This window comes from Tauraco erythrolophus, chromosome Z, assembly GCF_009769465.1.
Source record: "Tauraco erythrolophus isolate bTauEry1 chromosome Z, bTauEry1.pri, whole genome shotgun sequence".
Taxonomy (NCBI): Eukaryota; Metazoa; Chordata; class Aves; order Musophagiformes; family Musophagidae; genus Tauraco; species Tauraco erythrolophus.
Window position 1 is genome coordinate 51,881,700 of NC_141496.1, and position 22,870 is coordinate 51,904,569.

At 38.9% G+C, this 22,870-nt stretch overlaps 1 protein-coding gene across 1 annotated transcript in view; it reads left to right on the top strand.

Annotated features, from left to right (window-relative positions):
• Positions 1–22,870, top strand: part of COMMD10 (COMM domain containing 10) — a 122,012-nt gene that overhangs the window by 28,719 nt on the left and 70,423 nt on the right. Inside the window, exon 6 of the mRNA XM_086629616.1 lies at positions 19,902–19,942. Coding sequence (XP_086485742.1) covers positions 19,902–19,942 — 41 coding nt within the window. The remainder of the gene's footprint in view (positions 1–19,901; positions 19,943–22,870) is intronic.

A 22,870-nucleotide genomic window follows, 5' to 3' on the forward strand; every position in this document is an offset into this window, starting at 1 on the left:
TTTTTTTTTCTCTGAACTTTGGTACAAATTTGCCTTTTGCTTATACTCAGACTTCAAATTATGCTTGATTTGGATCTAAGAAATGTCTTGCATATGCCATGAAAAGTTTTTTAAATTGGGCGTGATTAAATACGGGAATGAGTTACCTGGAGAAGTTGCAGAGTTGCCAGCCTTGGAGATACGCAGGAGTCAGTGGGACAAGTCTCTGAGCATCCTGACTGGAGCGTGACTGAGTTAGCCTTGCTGTGAGCAGGGGCTGGATCAAGTGGGCTGCCAAAACCTGTCTTCCAGCCCAAGTTGTCCTGTGATCTAGGCTGCTTTGCAGCTTGGTTGCGGATGGTGTTTTGTGTGAGGAGGAGAAAAAAGGAACTTTCAATTAAAAATCCAATTAACAGTGGCTTCTTAAAATGATTCAGAATTTGCAATGTTTAATTGCATTTCTAAATCTGAGGGAAGTGGAATTTCTATGGACTAGGCACACCAAACAAGCTGGTGTGATAGGAAACATCTTTTTGAACTGCAAGATCCTTTTGCTTCCATTCTGACATTTTAATGAGCTAATATGACATTTAGAACTGATGTGTAAGATACCGGTTGTGTGTAAGAGTTTTCTTTAATAAAATAATTTGGTTTCAGATTTTTTGGTCTGTTGAGTTGCAACACAACAATCTGGGGATTTTTTACAGACTATTACTATTTTTATGGCTAGAGAGTGAATTAACCAGTAGAGGGAGCACAAATTAACAATCCTGGTAACCTGTGCTATTAATTATGATTTTGATTTGCAACCAAAGACTGATCCTTAAAAAAGTACTGTGTTTATTTAATATCTGTTTCCTTCAGTGATTTATTTAATAATTATCCACATAGGCACACACTTGCCCATTCTTTCCCACTGTTAATAGCGGTAATTCCTTAGGCTGTCTAGTCCAGACCTTCCTAAACAACAGTAGTCATTTTCTATAACCATAGGAGCCATATAAAAAAAAATAAAAACGTAGTAAAGGCTGTAGAAAAGATGTGAGAGCTTCAGAAATGTCATATCATTGGTGCCAAATATCTCTACAGGGGTATATGAGAAGTAAGAGTAAGTTCTTACAGAGTTTCTACTATGCCTCTTCGGTAGGAAGATCCAGTAAGACACATTACTGCATAAAGTATTTATTATTGTATATTTTTACACATGATCTATAGTTAAGATTTATGCTTGAAAGTCATTAGGATAAATAAACTATTCTTGCCCAGTGTTGTCTCTCAATAGTTATCCAATTTTTTTCTGTAAATCTATTCCACAGATTTCATTAGATTTAGTTAGCTAATTACAATTTGTCCTATGGAACGCTTTGCTCTTTTCTTGGTTTTCCTTCTCTTTACTTCATGTATGACTTTATTCTTAACTATTAAGAACAACTTCTTTTTTTTCATTGTGAATACTATGTATAGATTCCTTGTGAGAATTCAATACTTTGTTTATTTTGTTCCTTCTTTGTACAGGTGTTTGAAGAATTTTGTTACAAGATTTTGTCTGCCAATACAAGGCAAAAAACTGATAAACTTGCGGGTTTCTTAAAACCGCTAATGTAATACTTTTGAAAAAAGACAGATATATCAAAATGTTACTATACTAATTTAATTATTTCCTTTTAATTAGTTTCCTCTAACTTCTGGATGCTTTAAAAGGAGACTATAACAATGGAAATATTTTAAGCTATTTTTTTCTGTAGCCGTTTGTTCAAAATCAAAATGGGGTCTGACAGCATTTGAAACTGAGATCATAAAACATATTCATCATTCTACAGAGTAAATAGAAACCTGGAAATCTTAAATGATTGTTTTTTACTTGCTAAAATAACAGGACATGTTTTTTTTTTCCTCCTAGTTTTTACAGACTTTCTATACATTTCTGGACTGTGAACAAATCTAGACCTTAGACGTTTTGCTCTGTTCTTAATAAATATGCCATTCTGTTTTCAAAGTTTACCACTGTGAATACTTTTCCCATCTGTAAGAGCAAAGCAGGTTAGATGGAAACCAAAGCTTTTCTTTCAGCGGAGCTAGATCAATCACTCAATTCAGGCTGCAGATTCTGTGTGGCTTGTATGGCATGCAGGCAGTACCTGCACTTGGATGGATATTTAAAGAAATAAGGTGATGCTTCCCCTTCCCTCTCAGTTTAGCCCTTTGTTTCCTTCTGAAAAGAAGTTACATTTGTGGAGTGGCATAACAGTGAGAGTTGGTGGATGCTAGTGATACTTTCTCACTCCAGAGAGGTAGGAGGTGGCAGAGTTGAGCATCTTTACCCTGATGTACCCCTTTCATTTGCCTTCTCAGTCCACAGCTTTAGTGGTGATGCATTTAAGTGCCACTGGAGGAGCTGTGTTGAGTTGCAAAGACTAAACTTGTAAATTGCTTCTTACATTCGTGAGCTACCTCTCAACCACTTTCTGTTCTGATAACATCACCCTTTTGCTTCTCAGAACACAAACAAGCTTACATGTACACCCTTGAACTGAGTTTAGTCTTCTCATCAAGCAGATTTGTAGGTCTCTAGCAATTGCAAAAAGTAAGTAGGACAGGCCTTGGATGAAGGCAAAAATGTTTAAGATTGAGATTGAGAGAAAAGGTTTTTTCATTCCTATTTAGAGGAGGTAATTGGAGGCCTGGATAGTCTCAGATAGCACAGTCCTGGTACAAGGTCTTTCTGAACTTCTGCATACAAGCAAGGTTGCTGCTTTTGACAAGGTACATCGTGAAGCCAATTTTCTTCTGAGAACTGAAATCTAATAAATGCTGCTGCTGATAAGAAAGCAGAAACTTCCCTAACAGGAGGTTTCAGAATATTGAGAAAAGTCCTCATATTTGTAGGAGCTGTAGTGAGAAGGACTGTATAATCTTGCGTGTGTGGAATAGCTCAGAAAAATGAGCCTGAAATTTATAATTTGCTTCAAGGCTGTCACATTGCTACAGAAGGCTGTCAGAAACTCCATTGCTCAGCTGGACTTGCAAAGCACAGCAGTTCTTGCTTTAGATGGTTTTTGAGCTATCATATCTATTATCTCTAAATCCATTTAATTAGAGGAAAAATGAAGCTACAGTCAAGAATTTTCAAGATGCTGAGAGCAGTTTTGTTTTCTTACCAGCTTAGAAATGGATGGCAGAGTAACCCATGTCCTGTAAGTTGTGAGTAGTTTGACATTTTACTTAGAAACCATTTACCAGATGGTGTGACTCCAGGAGTGTGCACTCACCTCAGGCAATTGTACTGCAGGGTGTAGTTAATTATCTGGCTTCATTTGTGATCAAATATGATTTAATTACCCAGCTTATAGTAAGGACCTCTTTACAGTATTCTTTATGTTTCATCTGACTAAGTACACAACAAACCCTGAAACTGGCTACAGCCTCTGCACATGCTCTGTTCCCACTAAAACTCTCTTAATGCTTTGTCCATGTGTCTTTGTGTCATGGAATTAAAGAAGAAAATGATCCCAGTTGACCAGGTACAGTTGGTTGCGGCCATGGGCAACCTTAGCGTATAGTTAGTACTGAAACACTTGTTTTATACAGGTGTAAATTGAATTATCCGTAATGTTTAACTTTACCATTGTCAGTCCAAATAAGCAGCAGAAAAGTAGCTGAATACTTAACTTTTAAGTTTAAACTTGGTGACCCATTTAATTACCAGGCAGAGTTAAACTTTAGGGCATTTGAAATACACAAAGATCTGGTGACTTTTTCTCATTTAATGCAGTTGTGCATGCCAGCTTTTTTCTGTTTCCTGTTTGCCTCAAACTGGTTTTGTAGGCTTGGTCTATCAGCCTTTTGAGATGAAGGAAAAGCATTCATGGGCTTCATTGCCAATTCTAAGGCATCTGTATACCTTCTTGCCTGCTGTTCTCAGAAACTATGCAATGTTTTAGCAAATGAATTGTCTTCATTTATGTGTAGCAATGGAAGATAACGCTATTTTTTCAGTGCTTTTGGTGTGCTTTTGCGTTACTCACTGGCAGTACTGATCCCCCTGCTTTTACGTAGGCAATAAGTTCTGTGGTGCCTCCATAAATGTTAAAAATTGGCATCCCTCCCATGTCAGTTTCTGTTTGACTCTAAAGTAGGAAGATAAGGTAGCATAAGAAACAGGTGAGATTAAGGAGAGGTGAACATAAAAGTTGAACTTTTCCTAACAGCTGGGCCCAGTCCTGCCAGCATAGCTCTTCTGCATGTGTCCTCAATGAAGTTGGCTGCTGCCTTTGAGAACTGGAGGTGAGGGCAGAGGAAGACAATGTGTAGTCTCTCAAGTCAGCAGCTTTCTAACATGGATGTTTAAGAACAGATATTTCTTCTACATAAAGATACATAAAAATCAAAACTTCTTCTGAATGTTAAAAGGTATGAAATTCAGAGGGTCATAAGGCCTTTAGATACATCAAGTGAGTAGTATTTTGTGGCATTTGTATCAGGTAGAAGTAGTCACCTTTCGCATTATTTGACAATTAGTACTGAGCAGAGAAGAGACAGAATAAGTTCTTTATAAAAGTAGGAGATTAACTTTTTATATATGAAAGCCTTGGTGTTGGGAAAGCAGCGCAGAACTGTCTGTAAACATGGGTCTACTTTTTCCGAGTACCACTGGAAGTACTTCTCAGTTTTCCATCTTCAGCATCTCAGTTCTTCCATCTGTAAAATGATAAACTTGTTCAGCAGTTGCAACTTGAAAATTCTTACTTGTAAAGAGTTTTGTTATCTATTAATGCTTTATTTTTCCTTTGAGAAAAGTTACGAAAGGTAGAATTTTAAAAAATGAATTTCCATGTGTTTTTTTCTTGGTAGACTTTATGCTTCAAAATACGTCACATCTTTAACAGCCAACAGTGTTTTATTTTCCTGTGGCTCGTTTCTGTGTAGGGGATACCTTTGGAGCTTGTTGGAAGAGATAGGATTATCTTCTACAGTTGCAATTATTGCCTGTTTTTCATTTATACTGGCACTTCAGAAGCAATTGCCTTGCTCTTCAGTACTGTAGCAGTAGCTTGGAAGCATTCTGTGCTTTGCTGTTCACTTCTTGGGTGGAAATGGAAGAGGTGCACTCTTCTTAATGCCTTGTCTTCTGATAATCTGTACTGTGTTAGAGGCACTCTCTGAATATGAGGACGTCTTTAGATGTCAGAGAGAAGCACAATATAAAAATGAAGGAGATAAAAGTAAGATCTAAATATACACAGATGTTTTAATGAAAGTTGTGAACTTGCCTATAAATACCTCTAACTTTTGTAGCTGCACCAGAGGAATGTATTTTTGGAGACACTCCAAAAAGAGGTAGGTTCATGACTTTGCGTGGGGCATCCAGAAAGAACAGCATGGAGTGTTCAAAGAAGTCTTATACAGCCTATTTGTAAAAAAAAAAAACAGACAAAAAACGAGAAACAAAACAAAACAGAAAAGGTGACTAAGTAGCAGGCTTGTAGAAGAGGGAGAGCATGATGTTCACACCTGCCTAGATTGGCTACAGCACTCCACCTCTTCTCTGAATAATTCCGTTTTTCTAGGCTTACTGTAGTTGGTAAAAATTTCTTTTCTCACCACTGCATTTTACTTCTGCAGCTATGGCAGGATGGGCAGAAAATAAAGGAATCTTTCTGCCTTCCATTCCTGTGTTTAACAGTGCTGTTTACTGAAGTGCTCCTCAGCAGTCTCTGCGATGGTTGTGGATAGAAGTAGAACTCTGGTGTTGTAAGCAGAAGAAAAAATTCTGCGAAGAAACAGAAAAACAATCCAATATGAATGCCAGTGAAATGAGTTCTTACTGTCCACCCTAAGCAGTTCTTTAGTAATTTGTATAACTCTTTATTCCATTTTCTTCATGGAGTGAATAATGATACTTTGTTGTACTTGAGCTGCTGATGAACACTGGCAGGATTTTTTTTTCCTTGTTTTCCCCAGTGTTTCATCTGCCTTTCTTTTTTTTTTTTGTAGTGCACAAAAAAAGTATGCCTACACAAACTTGTTAAATTTCTTTTTTAAGATGTACTTCATTATTTTGTCCCGAAATGTGTACTTTTCACCTTTGAAAGCTAAGTGGATGGATTAGCTTAGAAGCTACTAAGGTATAAGAGGCATGGAGTAGTCACTCAGCCTGTGAGTGCCTTATTTATGTTGATTCTCTGTGCAGCTTCTGAAAAGCCTAGCTGCATGCTGACATTTTAACCCAAGTTAGACACTCTGATCTTGCTCTTCTGCTGTGAAAAATCTTTGTTATCTTCATAAAAAATATTGTAGACTGGAAGTCCACTATAGCTACTTTTCGCTTTGTAAAATGTAGAATTTTCAATCCGTTTTGCTGAATTATTGCTGTAGGACAGGTTCTTATAGGCAGATTTGATAAGAACAGTATTTAAATGAACATTTTTAGAAGTACCATAATATTTAAGATGTTTGTTTTCTTGCTGAGTGTCATGCTGCCTGAATAAATTTTACTGTGTTATATCTTTATGCACATCAAACGGGTCATTTTCATCAGTTTCTAGATTTTTTTTTTTCACCCTACAATGTCAGATCATTTGCTTGATCTGCAGTTGCAGTAGACCTAGTTGTTCTAGTTCTTATATTTGTAAAGTTGCCATACAGAGGGACCTTGATAGGCTTGAGAATTGGGCCAGTGCAAACTGCATGAGCTTCAACAAGTCAAAATGCAAGGTCCTTCACCTGGGTCGGGCCAATCCTAGGCAGAAATACAAACTGGGCACAGAGTGGGTTGAGAGTAGCCCTGAAGTGAAGGATTTGGGGGTGTTTATAGATGAGAAGCTCAACATGAGCCAGCAGTGTGCTCATGTGGCACTGAAGGCCAACCGCATCCTGGGATGTATCAAGTGAAGCGTGGTCAGCAGGTCAAGAGAGGTGATTCTGCCCCTCTACTCTGCTCTTGTGAGACCTCACCTCAAATACTGCATCCAGTTCTGGTGTCCCCACCATATGAGACACATAGATTTGTTGGAACGTGTTCAGAGGAGGGCCACAAAGATGATCCAGGGGCTGGAGCACCTCTGCTACGAGGACAGGTTGCAGGAGCTGGGATTGTTCAGGCTTGAAAAGAGAAGACTTCGGGGGGACCTAATAGCTGCCTTCCAATACCTGTAGGGAACCTACAGGAAGGCTGGGGAGGGACTTTTTACAAGAGTGTCCGCTGATAGGACAAGGGGAAATGGGTTTAAGTTGAAGGAGAACAGATTTAGATTAGATCTTAGGAAGAAACTCTTCAGTACGAGGGTGGTAAGACTTTGGAATAAATTGCCCAGAGAAGTTGTGGATGTCCCCTCCCTGGAGGTGTTCAAGGCCAGGTTGGATGGTGCTTTGAGTAGCCTGGTCTAGTTGAGAGGCATCCCTGCCCATGACAGGGAGATTGGATTAGATGATCTCTGAGGTCCCTTCCAGCCTATGCCATTCTATGATTCTTTTGCCTGTTTAGGCTGGATGTTAATTACTTTTCCTTGAAAATATATGTGTGTGTCCTGACAAAATAAGGCCAGCTTCAACATCAAATCCAGTTAAGAAATGGACATTTCTAAGGCAGTCCTGACACTAAAGTTGTGTATAATAGCTGCCTTGTACAGACTGGAATTGATATTTAAAATTGTAGAACTCCATTGCATATTTGTAAGCTTTTCATTATAAGCCTAAGTATAATTACATGCTTTTAAAATCTGTTTGACTGCCGTTAGATGCTGGAAGATGTCTGTCTTAATAGACAGAAAAGCTGAAAATAAGTAACATTTAACAAGTATGATTTTGCCTTTTTAAGATTCTGAAGTGCCAAAAGGAAGTTGGGCCAAATGGATTAAAAATCTCATAGATAATTCACAATATTTAAATAACCTAGAATCATAGAATGGTTTGAGTTGGAAGGGACCTTAAAGATCATCTAGTTCCAAGCCCTCTGCCATGGACAAGGGACACCTTCTGCTACCTCAGGTTGCTCAAAGGCTCATCTAAAATCTGGGAATATTTAACTAAGTTAACTTTCATTATTCCTTAACTTTTCTTGCATGTCAAATCTCGGATTTTTTTAAAAAGTTCATTTCTAATTTGTTTTACTCTCTCCAACAAACTTTTCAACTCCCTTACCAGAGGGTATGCTCTGGAACAGACATGCAGAGCTGCATTTGAGTAGCTAGTATGTTTGCATGGAGGAACATCAGCATCAGCTTGATTGTCAGCAGCACACTGCTGGAGCAGGGAGCATCAGGTGAGCCGTGTACTGCTGTGTATGCTGGCTTGTTAGAGAGGTAACAGAGAAGTCTGGGAGGGAGTGAGCCAGGGGGGAACGGCTGCCTGCTTTCTTGTCGATGTCTTGCCCACAACGGTCCTAACTCTGTCTTCTGCACTGGAAGGGGGAGAGATGTTGCATGAGTGCGTGTAGAAGTTTCTAGTCAAAGTGTCTGCACAGACATATCCCTTGCATTTATATAATGGGGCAGTTTACCTTTCTTTGAGAAGAAGCACTGCTGAGTGTCTGTGGGCAGAGGGATGGTTTTGGCAAATTTACAGGGGTTTAAACTGTACGGTCCTATGAGTACTCCTGTTGGTATGAAATTAAACAATCGTGAGATTCTGCTTCCAGATATGAGTGCTTAGCGGTATTTTCCTTTCAGGCTTTTGTAATCCTTTCAAGAGTAGTGTTCGCCACAGAAACCAAAAATGAACTGTTTGAAGCATTTGAACAGTGTCTCTTTTATAATACCGAAAAGCGAGGACATTGCATGTGAAACTGTTTAATTTGAGTTAGGAAATTACAGATTCTGTAACAGTATTTTTACTGTGCAGCCCAAAGGAGAGAAGCTGATCTGTGTCAGATCAGTTGCATTTTGCCAGGGTCGTGTCCTACAGCTTACTGTGGGACTGCTTTGGGGCTATGCATCCTGTATGCTATGCTATGTCTCTGTACACAGCCTGTCACGCATCTTGTTGAGCGGCACGCATACCTTTTCTTCCTAGCCATGTCAACACTTGTATCAGAAGAGGCTGTTTGGGAGCGAAAGGACAGCAAGGAGCAGCTGTTAGACCAATTCACATGCCGTGTAGGTTGTGCCTTGCTTTTGTCTCACGTACCTTTAGAAGACATGATGGTGAAGAGACCCGTATCCAGTTACCCTGTTGGTTCATACCTTGCCAGTGACTCTGTATTACTTAGACTATTACAAACTAATTAGGTATTTTATATGACAAGCATCTCACCAGGTCTGGTCAGAATAGTACAGAAGGAGTCCGGGCTTTTTTACTTGCATTCAGTTTACATTTGTGTTCACCATCGTTGTGATTCTCCTTTGTGCTCTGCTTTTTCTTTGTTAGTTCTTTAAATGCATTGTTTTGTGAGTTTCAGTACAAAATAGTGCTGTCAAGGAAAAGTAATCCTCTCGGTGATTATGAGTTTCCAACCAAGCTGCTTTGTGGGTTAATAGCATGTTCTTGAGTTTAAAAACAATTGGATTGTTCTGTTTTTTTCTGTTTGCTTTGCAGAATCGCTGGGCTTACTTTCCAGTTACTTTTGCTAATTTTTTTGTCAATGTGCAAACTAATGAAATTGCCAAATCTGACTTCTGGAGAAGTAGTATATATATTCTTGAAGGAGCACAAAGCGAGCCTCTCCTGCATGGCTAACATCTGTCCTGCTTGAGGCAATAAATATACAATACATGCCGTCAAACAGTATCAACACTGTGCATTTGACGTTTAACAGCTGTCTGTAACAGTGCTGTGACACCCTTTCCAGTCATGCTTCAGGTGGAAGAAGATAGGTCATCACCTCAATTATATGCAAGGGCAGCAATTTTCACTCGTCTTATTTCCTGTTGTTTACAAATGACAGGAGTCTGGGTATCTGGAACTGTGTGGCGTCTAAATTTGTGCCACTGCGGCTTTGTACGAAGATTTAGCAAACTTTAAAAGCTGCTATGACAAGTGACCTTTTTCACAGGTTAAAATATGTGAAATATGACCTCTTTCACAGGAAAACCACAGTCCACAGTGTGGCCTCAAGCCGCTGAGCAAGTCTTGTTTACTATGGTTGTATAAAATCACTGCTAATGAAATAAAATATATATATTTCTAGGAATGCATGCTCACTGACAAGGCAGTAATAGAAAGAAATTTCAAGGAGGAAAGTAAAATATTTTTTTTTTCCATATCGAGACAGATCCTGTTACTGACAATCCATTTTGAAGCCTTGTAGTAATGAAAGGGCAATACAAAAACAAAAGTAGAGCCAAAGCTAATGAAAGTACTTGTCTAGCTTGAAATTTACACATAAGGGAAGGCTGCTTCTTTCTGGTCCCTTGAGCAACATTTTTGAGCTTGCATATATGTAGTCAGAGTTAACTAACTTGTCCAGCCAGCCCATGAAATGGAACCACACCAGTGGGTCAAATGGAAGAGAAAATTGCACTGTGATGCTTTTTCGTTGAGTTTATAGCTGTCTCTGTGTAAGGGGATGACAATTTCTGCTGTGCATGTAATCAAAATATTACAAGAATTGCTTTGTAAGTGGTGTTTGTAAATGCTTTCTTTCCTCTGCAACATCAGGATTAGGCACTGAGTTTTCCAGTAATACCTGATCCGAGGCTTTTTGGATTACTTCTGGTGCACAGAGGCAGGCAGCAGAGTTTTAAAGAAGGCTGAAAATACTAGATTGTTTGTCTGTCCTCTTCTCCAACATAAACAGAAACAAGGAGCTGGGAGATGCTTATGCTTGTGAATAAGTCATGTTGTGAGATGGGGAATTTGACAGCAAAACAAGTTACCAAGGGCCAGATTCGTAGGCAGCTCTGGTCACTATCTATTTCTTTAATTAGATGCTTCAACACTAAAGGATGCCCTTGTCTCCTTCATGAGATGGAGAAATGGATTGTCCACTGTGTTGGCATAGGAGAGTCGCAGACTTAAGCCTTCTGGAGAGGGACTGACGCTGTATCTTGAGAGTCTGCCCACTGGTGTCTTAGGAGTGCCGTCATACCTAGATTCATAGATTCATAGATTTCTAGGTTGGAAAAGACCTTAGAGATCATCCAGTCCAACCATCCCTAATCCCCCATTAAACCATATCCCTAAGTAGTTCATCCACCCTTTTATTAAACACATTCAGGGATGGGGACTCAACCACCTCCCTGGGCAGCCTATTCCAGTGGCTGACAACCCTTTCAGAGAAGAAATACTTTCTAACATCCAACCTGAATCTCCCCTGACTAAGCTTATACCCATTTCCTCTTGTTCTGTCACCCATCACTAATGTAAAGAGCCCTTCCCCTACCTCCCCACCATCCCTTCCTACCAACCCACCCTAGGAGGGTTTTACAGCCTGGAACTGAGTGTAGGATTAACTGCATGGAGGAGTTCAAATTCATGTTGTCTTTCCTCTTCTCATATTCTGAATCCTAAATAAAAGAATTTCAAAATCTAACCATACACATTTGAAAACAAATACATGTCTTTGTTCAAGGACAAGTATATAAACATTGCAAATACAGCCTGCAAATACCCAAAGTCGTTACTGGAAAGGAAGTGCGTTTTATTAGAACATCTCAGAGTACTCAGGAGGAGAAGGTTCATTTGAAGATGCAGCTTAGAGGCAGGAAGAAAGGCATCTGTAGACTCAGGAAAGTCCTTGTGACAGCAGAGAAACACCATTCCTGAGCTGTTTTTTTCTTTTTATTTCTAGATCACTTTGCCTCTTCACGTTCCCATTCCTTCTTCCTTTCTGTCATCCCATCTTCATAGGAACATGTACATTGTGCTCCTATCAAAGAAATGGTACAGATTCCAAACTATCTTTGAAATTCCTCAAACAGCAGAGTTGCTATCAAACTGGAATAGAATTCTTGGGGTTGGTGCTATGTCTTAAGAAGTTCTAATACATGTTTTGAAGTTCTGCCTTCATATAGCTCATATATATATTTTTTTTATTGTTACTTCTGTTTCTTTTGAAGAATAGTTGATTAAATAATGTGTCATTGTAGTTCTTTAATAGGTTGGTTTCCCTTGTTCTTCAGGCCTTAAAACCCCTCTTGTGCTGTAGGATATCTTCTGCTCCTGAAGGGATAGCATGGAATGATATAAATGCAAGAAAGATGTCTAGGCAGTGTTTGGACAGTTTCAGAGTTCCTGGATGGCAGTGTATTCCTATCTGTACTTTGGAGGCTAACATTTAACAAGGTCTGTAAGTGAGCATTTTAGTTTCCTCATTCTGAATTTGTGTCACGTTGAGTGAAAATTAAAGTCTTTCTGAGGAGGACCAAAGTGGTTTGTAGACAATATGGATGAGATCAAGAATAGCAAGCTTTTAGTATTGAAATTGGTACTATTTGATTTCTTTCCAAATGCAGATGTATTTGAGATAACATACATGAGGAAATGTTTAATGCTAAGCCTTTTCAGGAGATTTGCTTTGCTGCAGCAGCGAGGAGCTTCTCTGTTGGAGTTTACTGATTTGCCGAGGGCGCTGTAGACAGGCGGACAGGTGAGCTGGCACAGCGATGTCTGAGAACAGAGTAACAGAGCAGAAGTGCATGAAACAATTCTGGAGAGGTGGAGACAGTAAGGGCAATTAAGAGGAACAGAGGAGCAACGGAGTGTTGTTCACGGAGAGCTGACTGAAGTCGAACCTGTAGAGGTTTTTCTGGGTAAGCTGAGGATGATTAACATGCAGGGAAGCGATGCACTGTGAGAAGCGTGATGCCACGTGATGCAGTGCTGTGTTCTCAAGCCGGTATCTGAAAAGTCATTCCGAAAAGCTCTTGAAAATTCAAGTGCAGCATAATATGAATTTATTTTTTTAGTAGAGTTCCTTTAAAATTCACATTACCATTTTAAACAGCAATTTTGAGGGGGAGTCACAAAGAACTTGGAGCCATCCTTGACTTTAAGGTGGAGGCCTGTCTAGGACAGAGCATGCTGGTATTTACCGCTTTTTGAAGAGAAGACCCTGACACATCTTTAGCTGCAGGAATGCCATTCAAGGGTGAGCCACAGACCAACAGCAGATCCTTCAAAGATGTGTGGAAATAGTAAGGCAGAGGAAGGATATAACAAAAAAAAAACCCAACAAACCCAACCAAACACAAAAAGGGCATTTAGTGTATCTGTTCTTTATGGAGAGTCTACCAAAACGCATTTGCCAGCACTGAGCAGGTGCAGTGCTGTAGCTGAAGCACAACAATGAGCTGTTAATGTTGTGGATACTCATTCTATAACCTTTCTTCCTCTCTTTGCAATAAAATAATTGATTTTCAAAACATTCCAATCCAACAATACCTAGTTTTGAGAGTTTGTTGAAGTAACTTGAATGTTTTTGTTAATGTGACTATTTTTAAGACGCTCAAAACTTGCAAACTTGAGAGACTACTAGCTTTTTATAGCAATATGGCTTCAGACTAGGGATAAAAAAATCAGCATTGCTTTTCCCACTGTTTTCTGAAGTGCTGTTCTACCAACAGGTCTAGAACAGGTGCAAAATTAATCTTTTGCCTTTGTACATGTACAACATATGTTAATATCTTCATATTACCTCAGAGCTTGAGAAAATTAAATTATTCTTTGGCTTTGTGGAAATAAAGTTTTTTTTAAAAACCAATACCTAGTTACATAGAGTCACTGTTTCCTTATTATTTGCATCTAATTCTTAACGCTTTCATTAAAATACTCTTTGCGGTTGCTTTTTTCGAAGTTAAAGAATACTAACATCTTTACTGAGTGTAAAAGTGTTTGGAATATGTTGAGAAGAAAGCCTTTGGGCTAGAAAAATGTCTTTGAATTTGTCCCACAGAATCCCTTTCAAGTTTAATTGACTTAAACTGTGTAAAAATTACCGTTTCATTTTTGCTGATTGTTTCTCGTAGAAGTCCTGGATTTTTGCCCAAACACCAATTGACTATGAACATTCTGATTTAAGGTCAGGCTTTGCTGTCATTAAACACCAGGCAGGTAGACGCTTTTGGGTGCTGTGGAGAACACACGGTCCAGGTGATGAAATAATGCACCTGGGAGAAGGAGAGTGGTTCACTGAGCTGCCTTCTAGTCCTGGATCTAGTACAGGGATTCAGCTGCGTGGTATCCACTTTCTGGAAGTTGTGTATAAAATAAGGCAGAAGAAGGTGACTGATCTCCCTCCAGGTAGATGAGTACTCTACAGAAAATGGGGAAAAAAACAGTTCCAGAGAGTATAAGATAGAATACACTCATACACTAGCAGAAAAATGGGTGAGGTGACCAAAAGGAGTTTTGCAATTTTTTTTTTGATTGTAATAAAAATTCCTGTTGAAACTTGTAAATTTTATATATTTTTATAGATAGACAGACAGGTAGAGTGAGGAACTGCAGATGGGCAAGTGACAGTAAAATCTGTTTTGCTTACCATTCTGTTACTCTGTCTGTGGGCTACATGGAGCCTGGAAATCAGATTGGAAAGGCACAGGAAATCCTCGACCAGGAAGGAAGAAAAGGTTGCTTCTAGAACAGGCATCATGGGAATAGCACAGCATGGGATTGAATTTACTTGGCTGTTCTTGCTAGAACGTTGGAGATGTTTTTATCCTGTAGTTACTGATACAGACTGTAAACCCTAATGTTGCTTAATTTATGTGGGATTTTTTTGCATGTGAATAGGTACCTATGTCAACAGTTGTCAAGTGTCCTTCGTCCTTCAAGGCAGACACAAAAGCAGTAGAACGAACTGTAAGTGCAGAGATGAACCTTGGAAATAAAAGCAAAACAAAACCCCTTCCTTCTGCTGACTGTTAAGAAGTGTATTGATTCCCCCTCTAAATCCATTGCAACCCCAAGTGTATTTTCTTTTGTAGTAGGTGGAAGAAAGGTTGGTGAATGAATTTCAACACACTCTCAGTTGTGTTGATATGTTTGTAAAGCTACGCTGCAAAATGGATCCCTGAAATGAATTAGGAAATGGAAACCAATATTCTGGAGGTTTCTAGAAATCACGAGTGCTTAAGTTTCCACTGAGCCCTACAAGAAGATTGAACTGGCACAGGAGGAGATAGGCTGTGTTTTGCAGGTGATTGAGTTGTTGGCATGAGGAAGGGTGTGACGTAGCAAAGAGAATTCAACTTTAAACTATACCCTGTTCTTTACTGTTACACTTCTTTTTCATCGTTGCTGCACTTGTGCTTTTCAAAATGGCAGTTGTCTCCCATATTTTAGCAGATATCTTAAGACTAGCATTTTACTTTACAGATGTAGATGAAAGTGAGACTCTTCTAGTATGTTTGTGCTACTAATACAAGGATCAGGAAGACTTTTGGTAAGCTCATAAAACAATGTTTTCAGAGGGAGGAAAGAGAAATTACTTGCATGGAATTTATTAAGGTTGATGCATTTGCATTTCTTGTTAATGAAATCAGTGAGATGGAGAGACAATTAAATATTTCAAGAATTCCTACAAATTTAAGAAGCAGGAAATTGCTAAGCATTTTGGTTACTTTTTTTGTAATCGTGTTTATACATGTTTGTCTGAAGTGCTATTTGATTAGATTCTTTTTCTGTTATTAGTACTGTCATTCATATGCTCAATCTTAAAATAATAGAATTTTTACCCCAAACAATTCCGTCTCAAAGATCTTTATGTATGAAGTTTGCATATAAAGTTTTACAGATCGTGAGCTTATCTCGTGCTACTGTAGCAGTTTTAAAATAATTTTCTCTTCTGTCCAAATGTAAACCAAAGAATACAATAAGAAGAATTTGAGTTGTAAGTAAAGTACAAATAACTAAAAGGCACAGGTATGAAATAGCAATGATAAGATTACCTGATGTAATCAACACGCATGATAAAGGAGAAAATAGGAGGGGGAGAAGAATGGAAATTATGGAAATGTCAATATGGAGCACATTTAGAGTAAATATTCTACACATTAGTAACAGATAAGATAAAATTGCCAAAATAGTTTCAGTTAAAGGATCAAGAGTGACATGGAATGTATGGAATTGACTGAGGCAGGAAATGAAAGGCTGAGGAGTAAAACCCTCTTTGAGCTGCAGAAATTAGCTTACCACTTTGTCTTCTCAACTAATAATTGATGTATAGCTAGCTAAGGAAATCATAGAAATAAAGAATATTGCTTGTAACATGTGCAGTGATACAAAAAGCAAAAAATGAGAAAGTTATGAAGAAAAGATAAAAAAGAATACAGTGATTAAGGCAGCCACAACTGAAACTCAGAGATTCTTGTCTAAGATGTTAGTGATTATTATCAAAAGGATTTTGATGTATTGAATTAGTATTTTAAGTAGAATTTTTCAAGTTGGAGGGGAGAAAATTGAGAACATCACTCAAAATGTCTAAACTAAATTTAGAAGGAACAGTTTGTGTGGTTCTGTAGCTGGAAAGTTTAAGAGAGATTTAAGTTTTCATGCTGTGAAAGTGGTGTTCTCAGATAAGATTCCAGAAGTGGACATTTCTTTGGAAGCTATATGTTGAAAATTCTCTGTAAAGCAAAATACTTGGACTTTCAGAGTTACCCCCTGCTTTGAGCAGGGCGAATGGGGATGATTGAGCCAGATGACCTCCTGAGGCCCATTTCAAGCTAAATTATTCTGTAGTTATGAAGACAGTTCAGTTAGGAAGGTGTAACTAGACTCTTCTGCAGTTCTGAAAAAGAAGCTAAATAGAGTCATGACTAATTTGGTATTTAATCTGCTCTGTTTTGTTTAAACAAGAAAAGGAAGCAAGAGTGCCCAGGTTCCACAGAGAGTCAAAGATAGGACCACCCTTTTAGAGGAGAAAAGGAACAGAGACATTAAATCTACAAATCAAAGGGTCTCTTTCCTAGACAGAATGGCACTTTTGTGAAAGGTTCCTAATTTGTTGTGGCCCTTTCTAAAAAACCACAGATTCTAGTCAGTTTGTCACAGTTTCCATTCTGAGTATTTTGTTAAGCTCTCCAAGTGAATTTTCATTAGAAATGCTACTTAATGGGAGATGTACAAAAGTGCTATAGCATCACAGATGAGTTCTTCAATGAAATTGATTCTCATTAAAATCACTCAGTCTCTACTACATAATGGAGAATAATGAGTTGCTCATAACCTCTCAGGCTTGGGACCTATGTCAAGCATCAACCAGTACTGCCGTAGTTAGCGTAACCTGGCGTTATGTTAATTATGTGAAACGAGCACAATAAGGAGCTGTTTGATGAGAATGAAAGCACTGAAATGAGGTAAAAACAATACAGGTAAAGGACCAGAGGCAATAGTAGCTCTGTGCCTGGAGTTCAAATTTTGTAGTCTTCCATATTTAACGTTATATTAAACTAGCATTTGGGTATATATTTGTGGTTGCAGTTGCTTTGGGCAGAACTTGTAGTGCAGGAAACAGTTTTAGAGCTGGTGTCTGATCTCTTGTCACTCTTCATGATTATTGACTTAGTTTATTTTAAGCATAATACTAGTGATTAAAGCTTGTTTAGGACCAATAAGCAGAGTAGCATTTCAAGGAAACTATTCTGTTTCTTCTATGAATCTGTAATCTGACTCCACATTTTACAGTGTAGGTGAGTGGGACATGAAGATTACATGTTAAAAGGGACACGAAGACTATGTGTTTAAATTAATTAATAGTGCATCTCTGAAAAGCTTCAACATTTTAAGTGCTGACCTTCACTTGCTGGAGATTTCTTTCTAAAATCTGCAGTGCTCTGAGAAAGTACATTATTGGGATAGGTAACTTTTATGATTAATTTCCCTGAGAAGGTCTGAAATGACCTTCTTAGGGAAATTAATGTCTCTTTAAAAAAAACGACGTTTAAAAATGTCTCTTTTTTTAACTCGTTGCATTGAATCTGAATAAGGTGTGCATTTATAAATTCCTTGCAGCAGGATCCATTTTTGCTGTACTTTAAAAATAGCAGATTTTTGCCACAATTGGAAAGTGTTCCTTCAGACTGTTGCTGAACGCTGTTCTTGATTTTAGCCTAGCACTTTCATATTTCCTCATATCAGTGTTTTAACCTGTTAACTGATATGCCTGCAGTGCCTTCCTTAGATACTAATTTTAATACAGTGCTAATGCTCTGTAGAAAAAGCTGTGGAAGCGCCGTGGAAGAAGATTGGAATTCTGCTTTGCCCCTCTGTTCGCAAGGTAACAATCAACAATATTCTTTATTTTAACACACTATGTGCTAAAATTGCGCCTTGCCTCTACCTCAGCGTGACAAGCTGTGTAGCCAGTTACACTCACACCCATGTGTGACATGGGACTGACCATAAACCTGTGGTGTGCTGAGCCATCCTTAGGATGCTCGGTCCCCCGTGCTTTGAGACGCGCCGTCTTGTGGCACCTGGGACCATGCCTGTCTGTTGGCGATGCCCGTGTGCGCCATTCCGGCGTGAGGGGTGGTGTTGATGTGGTTTCCCTTCGAGGTGCAGTCAAAGCACTTACCTTCTTTTGGTACGCTACACACACTAGCGTGAGAATGGTGAGTGAGGGGGGAGAAGCTGGGCGGCTTGCTAGGGAAGGCGGAGTAGTGGACGGCCGCGTTTCTGAGGCATTGCTGTCTTGTGTACGTATGGTTGTTTTTAAACCTATTAGAAAGTGGAGGTTTGTAAAACCAAAATGTGCAAGCCCTTTATTAGACTGAATTCACATTTAGTTTTCATAAGGTGTAAAGGAACAGAAAGATGGTTATAAAATGTTATATTGCTGTGTTTAATAAATTGAAAAAAGTTTATGGAAAGCATATTATAAAATATAACATATTCATTATTGTCAGGCTAAGCCTGGAAGCAGGGTTTTGCTGTGACTTTTTTTTTTTTAACAGTGATATTCTGCCAGTGAAAGGTACTGCTCAAATTTCACACGAAACTGCATCCTAATCTGCGGTGTTCGCTGGTGATAAAAGTATGTTGAGCTTGTTACAGAGCATAGCAGGAATAATAACACTGTTGCCTTTCTCACTTATTTCATCTGAAAATTATGCTTCCTTTGAAGGAAAAAAATCATGCACTGAAACATTCTACCATTTGCTTCTAATATGCGCCCCCTACTCCTTGGAGTCTTGTCTATTTTATTGACTCAGTTCTTAAATTAGACTTCTGAAAAGTTTTGGAAATGCAAAATTAACCCTTTCTTTGTCATAATGAAACAGTCTTTACTGTGAACTAGGGATCTGGGTATTTTTTTTTCCCCTCTGTCAATGCTTTCAAAGACAAGACAGACCTTTTAGGTGTAACAACTTCAACAGTAGTAGGCAGTTGTGAATTAGGAGTGGAATTAGGTTTTTAAAAGAATGTATTTTTGAATAAAGTCTGTTGGAATTATGACATTGTTTTCAATATAATTTATGTTTGTAAATTGTTAAAAGCTTTGCAACAAAAAAGAAATATTTGAATTCTTCAATCTGAAACAGACTGATGCACACAGAGGTAAAATATTAGCAAAAAGGTCACGTCGCACATTGCTGGTAAGTTCAGGAATAGAGCCCAAGCACTGTCTACTGGGAAGCAGGATGTCTTAATTCTGGTTCTTGTCAACAGAGGAGAACAGAGATATTCGTAATGTGTGTTGTAACGGTTGATGCAATCTGAACTATTCTTCAGTGCCAGAAGCTCTGAAGTAATAAATAAGTATGTCTGAGACACAGCCAATACCTCAGTGAAAAGTCCACACATTCTTTTATTGTCTTTAATTTTGTGCTGTAATGATTGTGCAGGCTTGGTTTGTATTAGTGCAGTTTACTCCTTTATGCTTTACTTTTGGCAAAACAAATATGACACACACAGCAGATGGGTGGGTGAGTGGGTTGTGACAATTATGAAGTTCATGGCATGGTTAAAAACGGTGTAAGTGAAACTTCAGATTTGCATCTCAGCATGGCTGTATTTTGCAGAATAAGGTTTTATAAGAGTAGAGAACCTGTAGAAGTGAGGGAAGAGGTAGACAGAGGATGGAGTTGGGCTAGTCCTAAAATCACTGGGGTGTGCTGCCTTGTTTTCTCTAAAAGCTGCTTTCACACTAGCCATTTGTGTCTACAACAGTGTGGCAAACATGCAGGAGATGTTTTAGAACTTCTTGTGGCACGGGAGTTCTGGTGCCTTCTGACAGAAGTGAATAACTAGGTATAACTTTTAGAGTAGATTTAACCAAATACATAATCCTGTCTTTCTGGTCTTTGATCTCAAATATACTTACTATTATTTGAGTAATTTTTTATATACACTCTCATTAGGATATCAAGGCTATAGAAAATATTTCTTATGGAGAAAGATTCTCTATGTAGTGGGAATCTTTTTGCATTATTATTAGTCTTATGTTCTTGGTTTGGTCGTTTCCATGTCTGGCGAGGCCCTGTGGCCAGATTTGATAACCATATTCCAGATATGTTCAGTTACCAGTGTGATCAGTTTTCTGTATTTCTGCTAGTAATTTTTTTAATCTCATCATTTTTTTGAGGAGGGTTGCACTTGAAGAGTTGTGGTCAACGGCTCGATATGCAAGTGGAGACTGGTGATGAGTGGCGTTCCTCAGGGTTTGGTACTGGGTCCAGCATGATGTCTTTGTTGGCAACATGGACAGTGCGATTGAGTGCATCCTCAGCAAGTTTGCCAAAGATACCAACCTATGTGGTGTGGTCGACATGATGGAATAGAGGGATGCCATTCGGAGGGACCTTGACAGGCTGGAGAGGTGGGCCCCTGCAAACCTCATGAAGTTAAACAAGGGCAAAGGCAAGGTCCTGCACGTGGGTCAGGACAATCCCGAGCACAGGTTCAGGATGGACAGACAATTAATTGAGAGCAGCACAAAGGAGAAGGACTTGGAGGTGTTGGCTCATGAGAAGCTCAACATGAGCTGGCAATGTGTGCTGGCAGCCCAGAAAGCCAACCGTATCCTGGGCTGCATCAAAAAAATGTGGCCAGCAGGTCAAGGGATTCTGCCCTCATGAGACCTCACCTGGAGTACTCATTCAGCTCTGGGGTCCCCAGCACAAGAAGGGCATGGACCTGATGGAGTGGGTCCTGAGGATGGCCACCAAAATGATAACTTGAGGGCTGGAGCAGCTCTGCTGTGAAGACAGGCTGAGAGAGTTGGAGCTGTTCAGCCTGGAGAAGAGTATGCTCCAGGGAGACCATCTAACAGTCTTCCAGTACCTGATGGGGGCCTACAAGAAAGGTGGAGAGGGACTTTTTACAAGGATGTGTAGTGATAGGACAAGGAGTAATGGCTTTAAACTCAAAGAGAGTAGATTTAGATGAGATCCAAGGAAGAAATTCTTCCTTCTGAGGGTGGTGAAGCACTGGAACAGGTTGCCCAGAGAGGTTGTGGCTGCCCCATCCCTGGAAGTGTTAAGGTCAGGTTGGATGAGGCTTTGAGCAATGTGATCTAGTGGAAAGTGTCTCTGCCCATGGCAGGGGGGTTGAAACTAGATGATCTTTAATGTCTCTTTCAACCCAAACCGTTCTATGAGTCAATAATCATCTGATAGATGGCTTGCTTGTTGAAAGCAAAAAGCTTGTGTATGTTATTTTTTTTTTTTTTCTCAGTTTTGTGAGCAAGAGACTAATTCATTCCTTGTACTCCATCAGCCCAACTGGTCTGGTTTATTAAATCACGTCCATGATACGGATGAGCTTGGAAAAGTAATAAAAATTTGAAATGCATTCTGCTCTTCTCCCATGTCACTTTAAAGTACTGTCCTAATGTTGTAAATGACAGGAAGCACAAAGAAATTTGCTACATGGATAATTAAAATTGGTTTTGTGTTTTTTTTTTTTCTCCTTGTTGTTACATTTCGTTTAGAAGACTTTATTTGTATTTTGAGAAGCCAGGTTTTGTAATCCAGATAACCTGGGTAACCTGAATTCTGCATTTGGATCATTGGTCTTGATAATTGACATTTATATTCATTTCCAGACCACATTTTGGCCCTTTTGCATAAATTGGAGAAATAAGGCTTCGTAAGTGCAACAATTATTATGTGTGGTATAAAAGCCAAACATATTTGTGGACGTGTAATAGCTATATGTTGAGGAATACTGTTTTGCTTTGTCATGAAAGACGCTTTTTAATTGGTGTTTAAAGAGACTAAGCACTTGTTTCACAAACTGTGATTATTTGGAAACAGGATATGTGATGAACTATGAATAATGTGGCAGATAGTTAAATTCTGGTGAATTTAGCATTTTTTTCGGCTGAAGGACTGTTGTTTTGTGATTTGGGTTTTTTTAAATACGCTTCCATTATCAAGGAACCATAAAACACGAAGGGAAGTTAGAGCAGAATTTGTGTGCGCAATGGAAATACTCAAATATAACTTTACTTCCCTCTGAAATCATATGAGTAGTGCATTGAGCAGAATAATTGCATGCAGCACTGGCTCAAAAGAAAACAGTTGTCTCTTGTTTACCCCTTCACTGTGGCCTCTTTTTTTCAGCTGCAATTAAAGAGTGTGTTAAAATCAAGTGAAGTGCATTATTGGAGGACACATGCGGAGATTTTTTTTCTTTAGTCAGATATTACAGCTTAACAGCAAAGACTGCATGAAAGATCTTACATGACACTGTTTTGAATTTAATGTTTTAGTTTTTCCTGGTATACGTATGCCAGAATTTCTACACTTTGTTGTGTCGTTGTTTTTTTTTTTTTTTGTAGTAGTGGTAATGTAAAAGGTTAAGGAACATTTTCACCTAGAACGGTATGTTTCTGACGAACTCCCATGTTCCCATAGCAATTTTAGTAACCACACGCTGTTTTACTGGAAGAGTGACTTGAGGATATTGCCTGATCTCTCTCTACCTCCCATGGTAAACCTTCTGTTTGTTTTGTGAATTTAGTAGTCAGAGGTGCGTGATAAAACTTGCCATCTCTTACTTAATGACA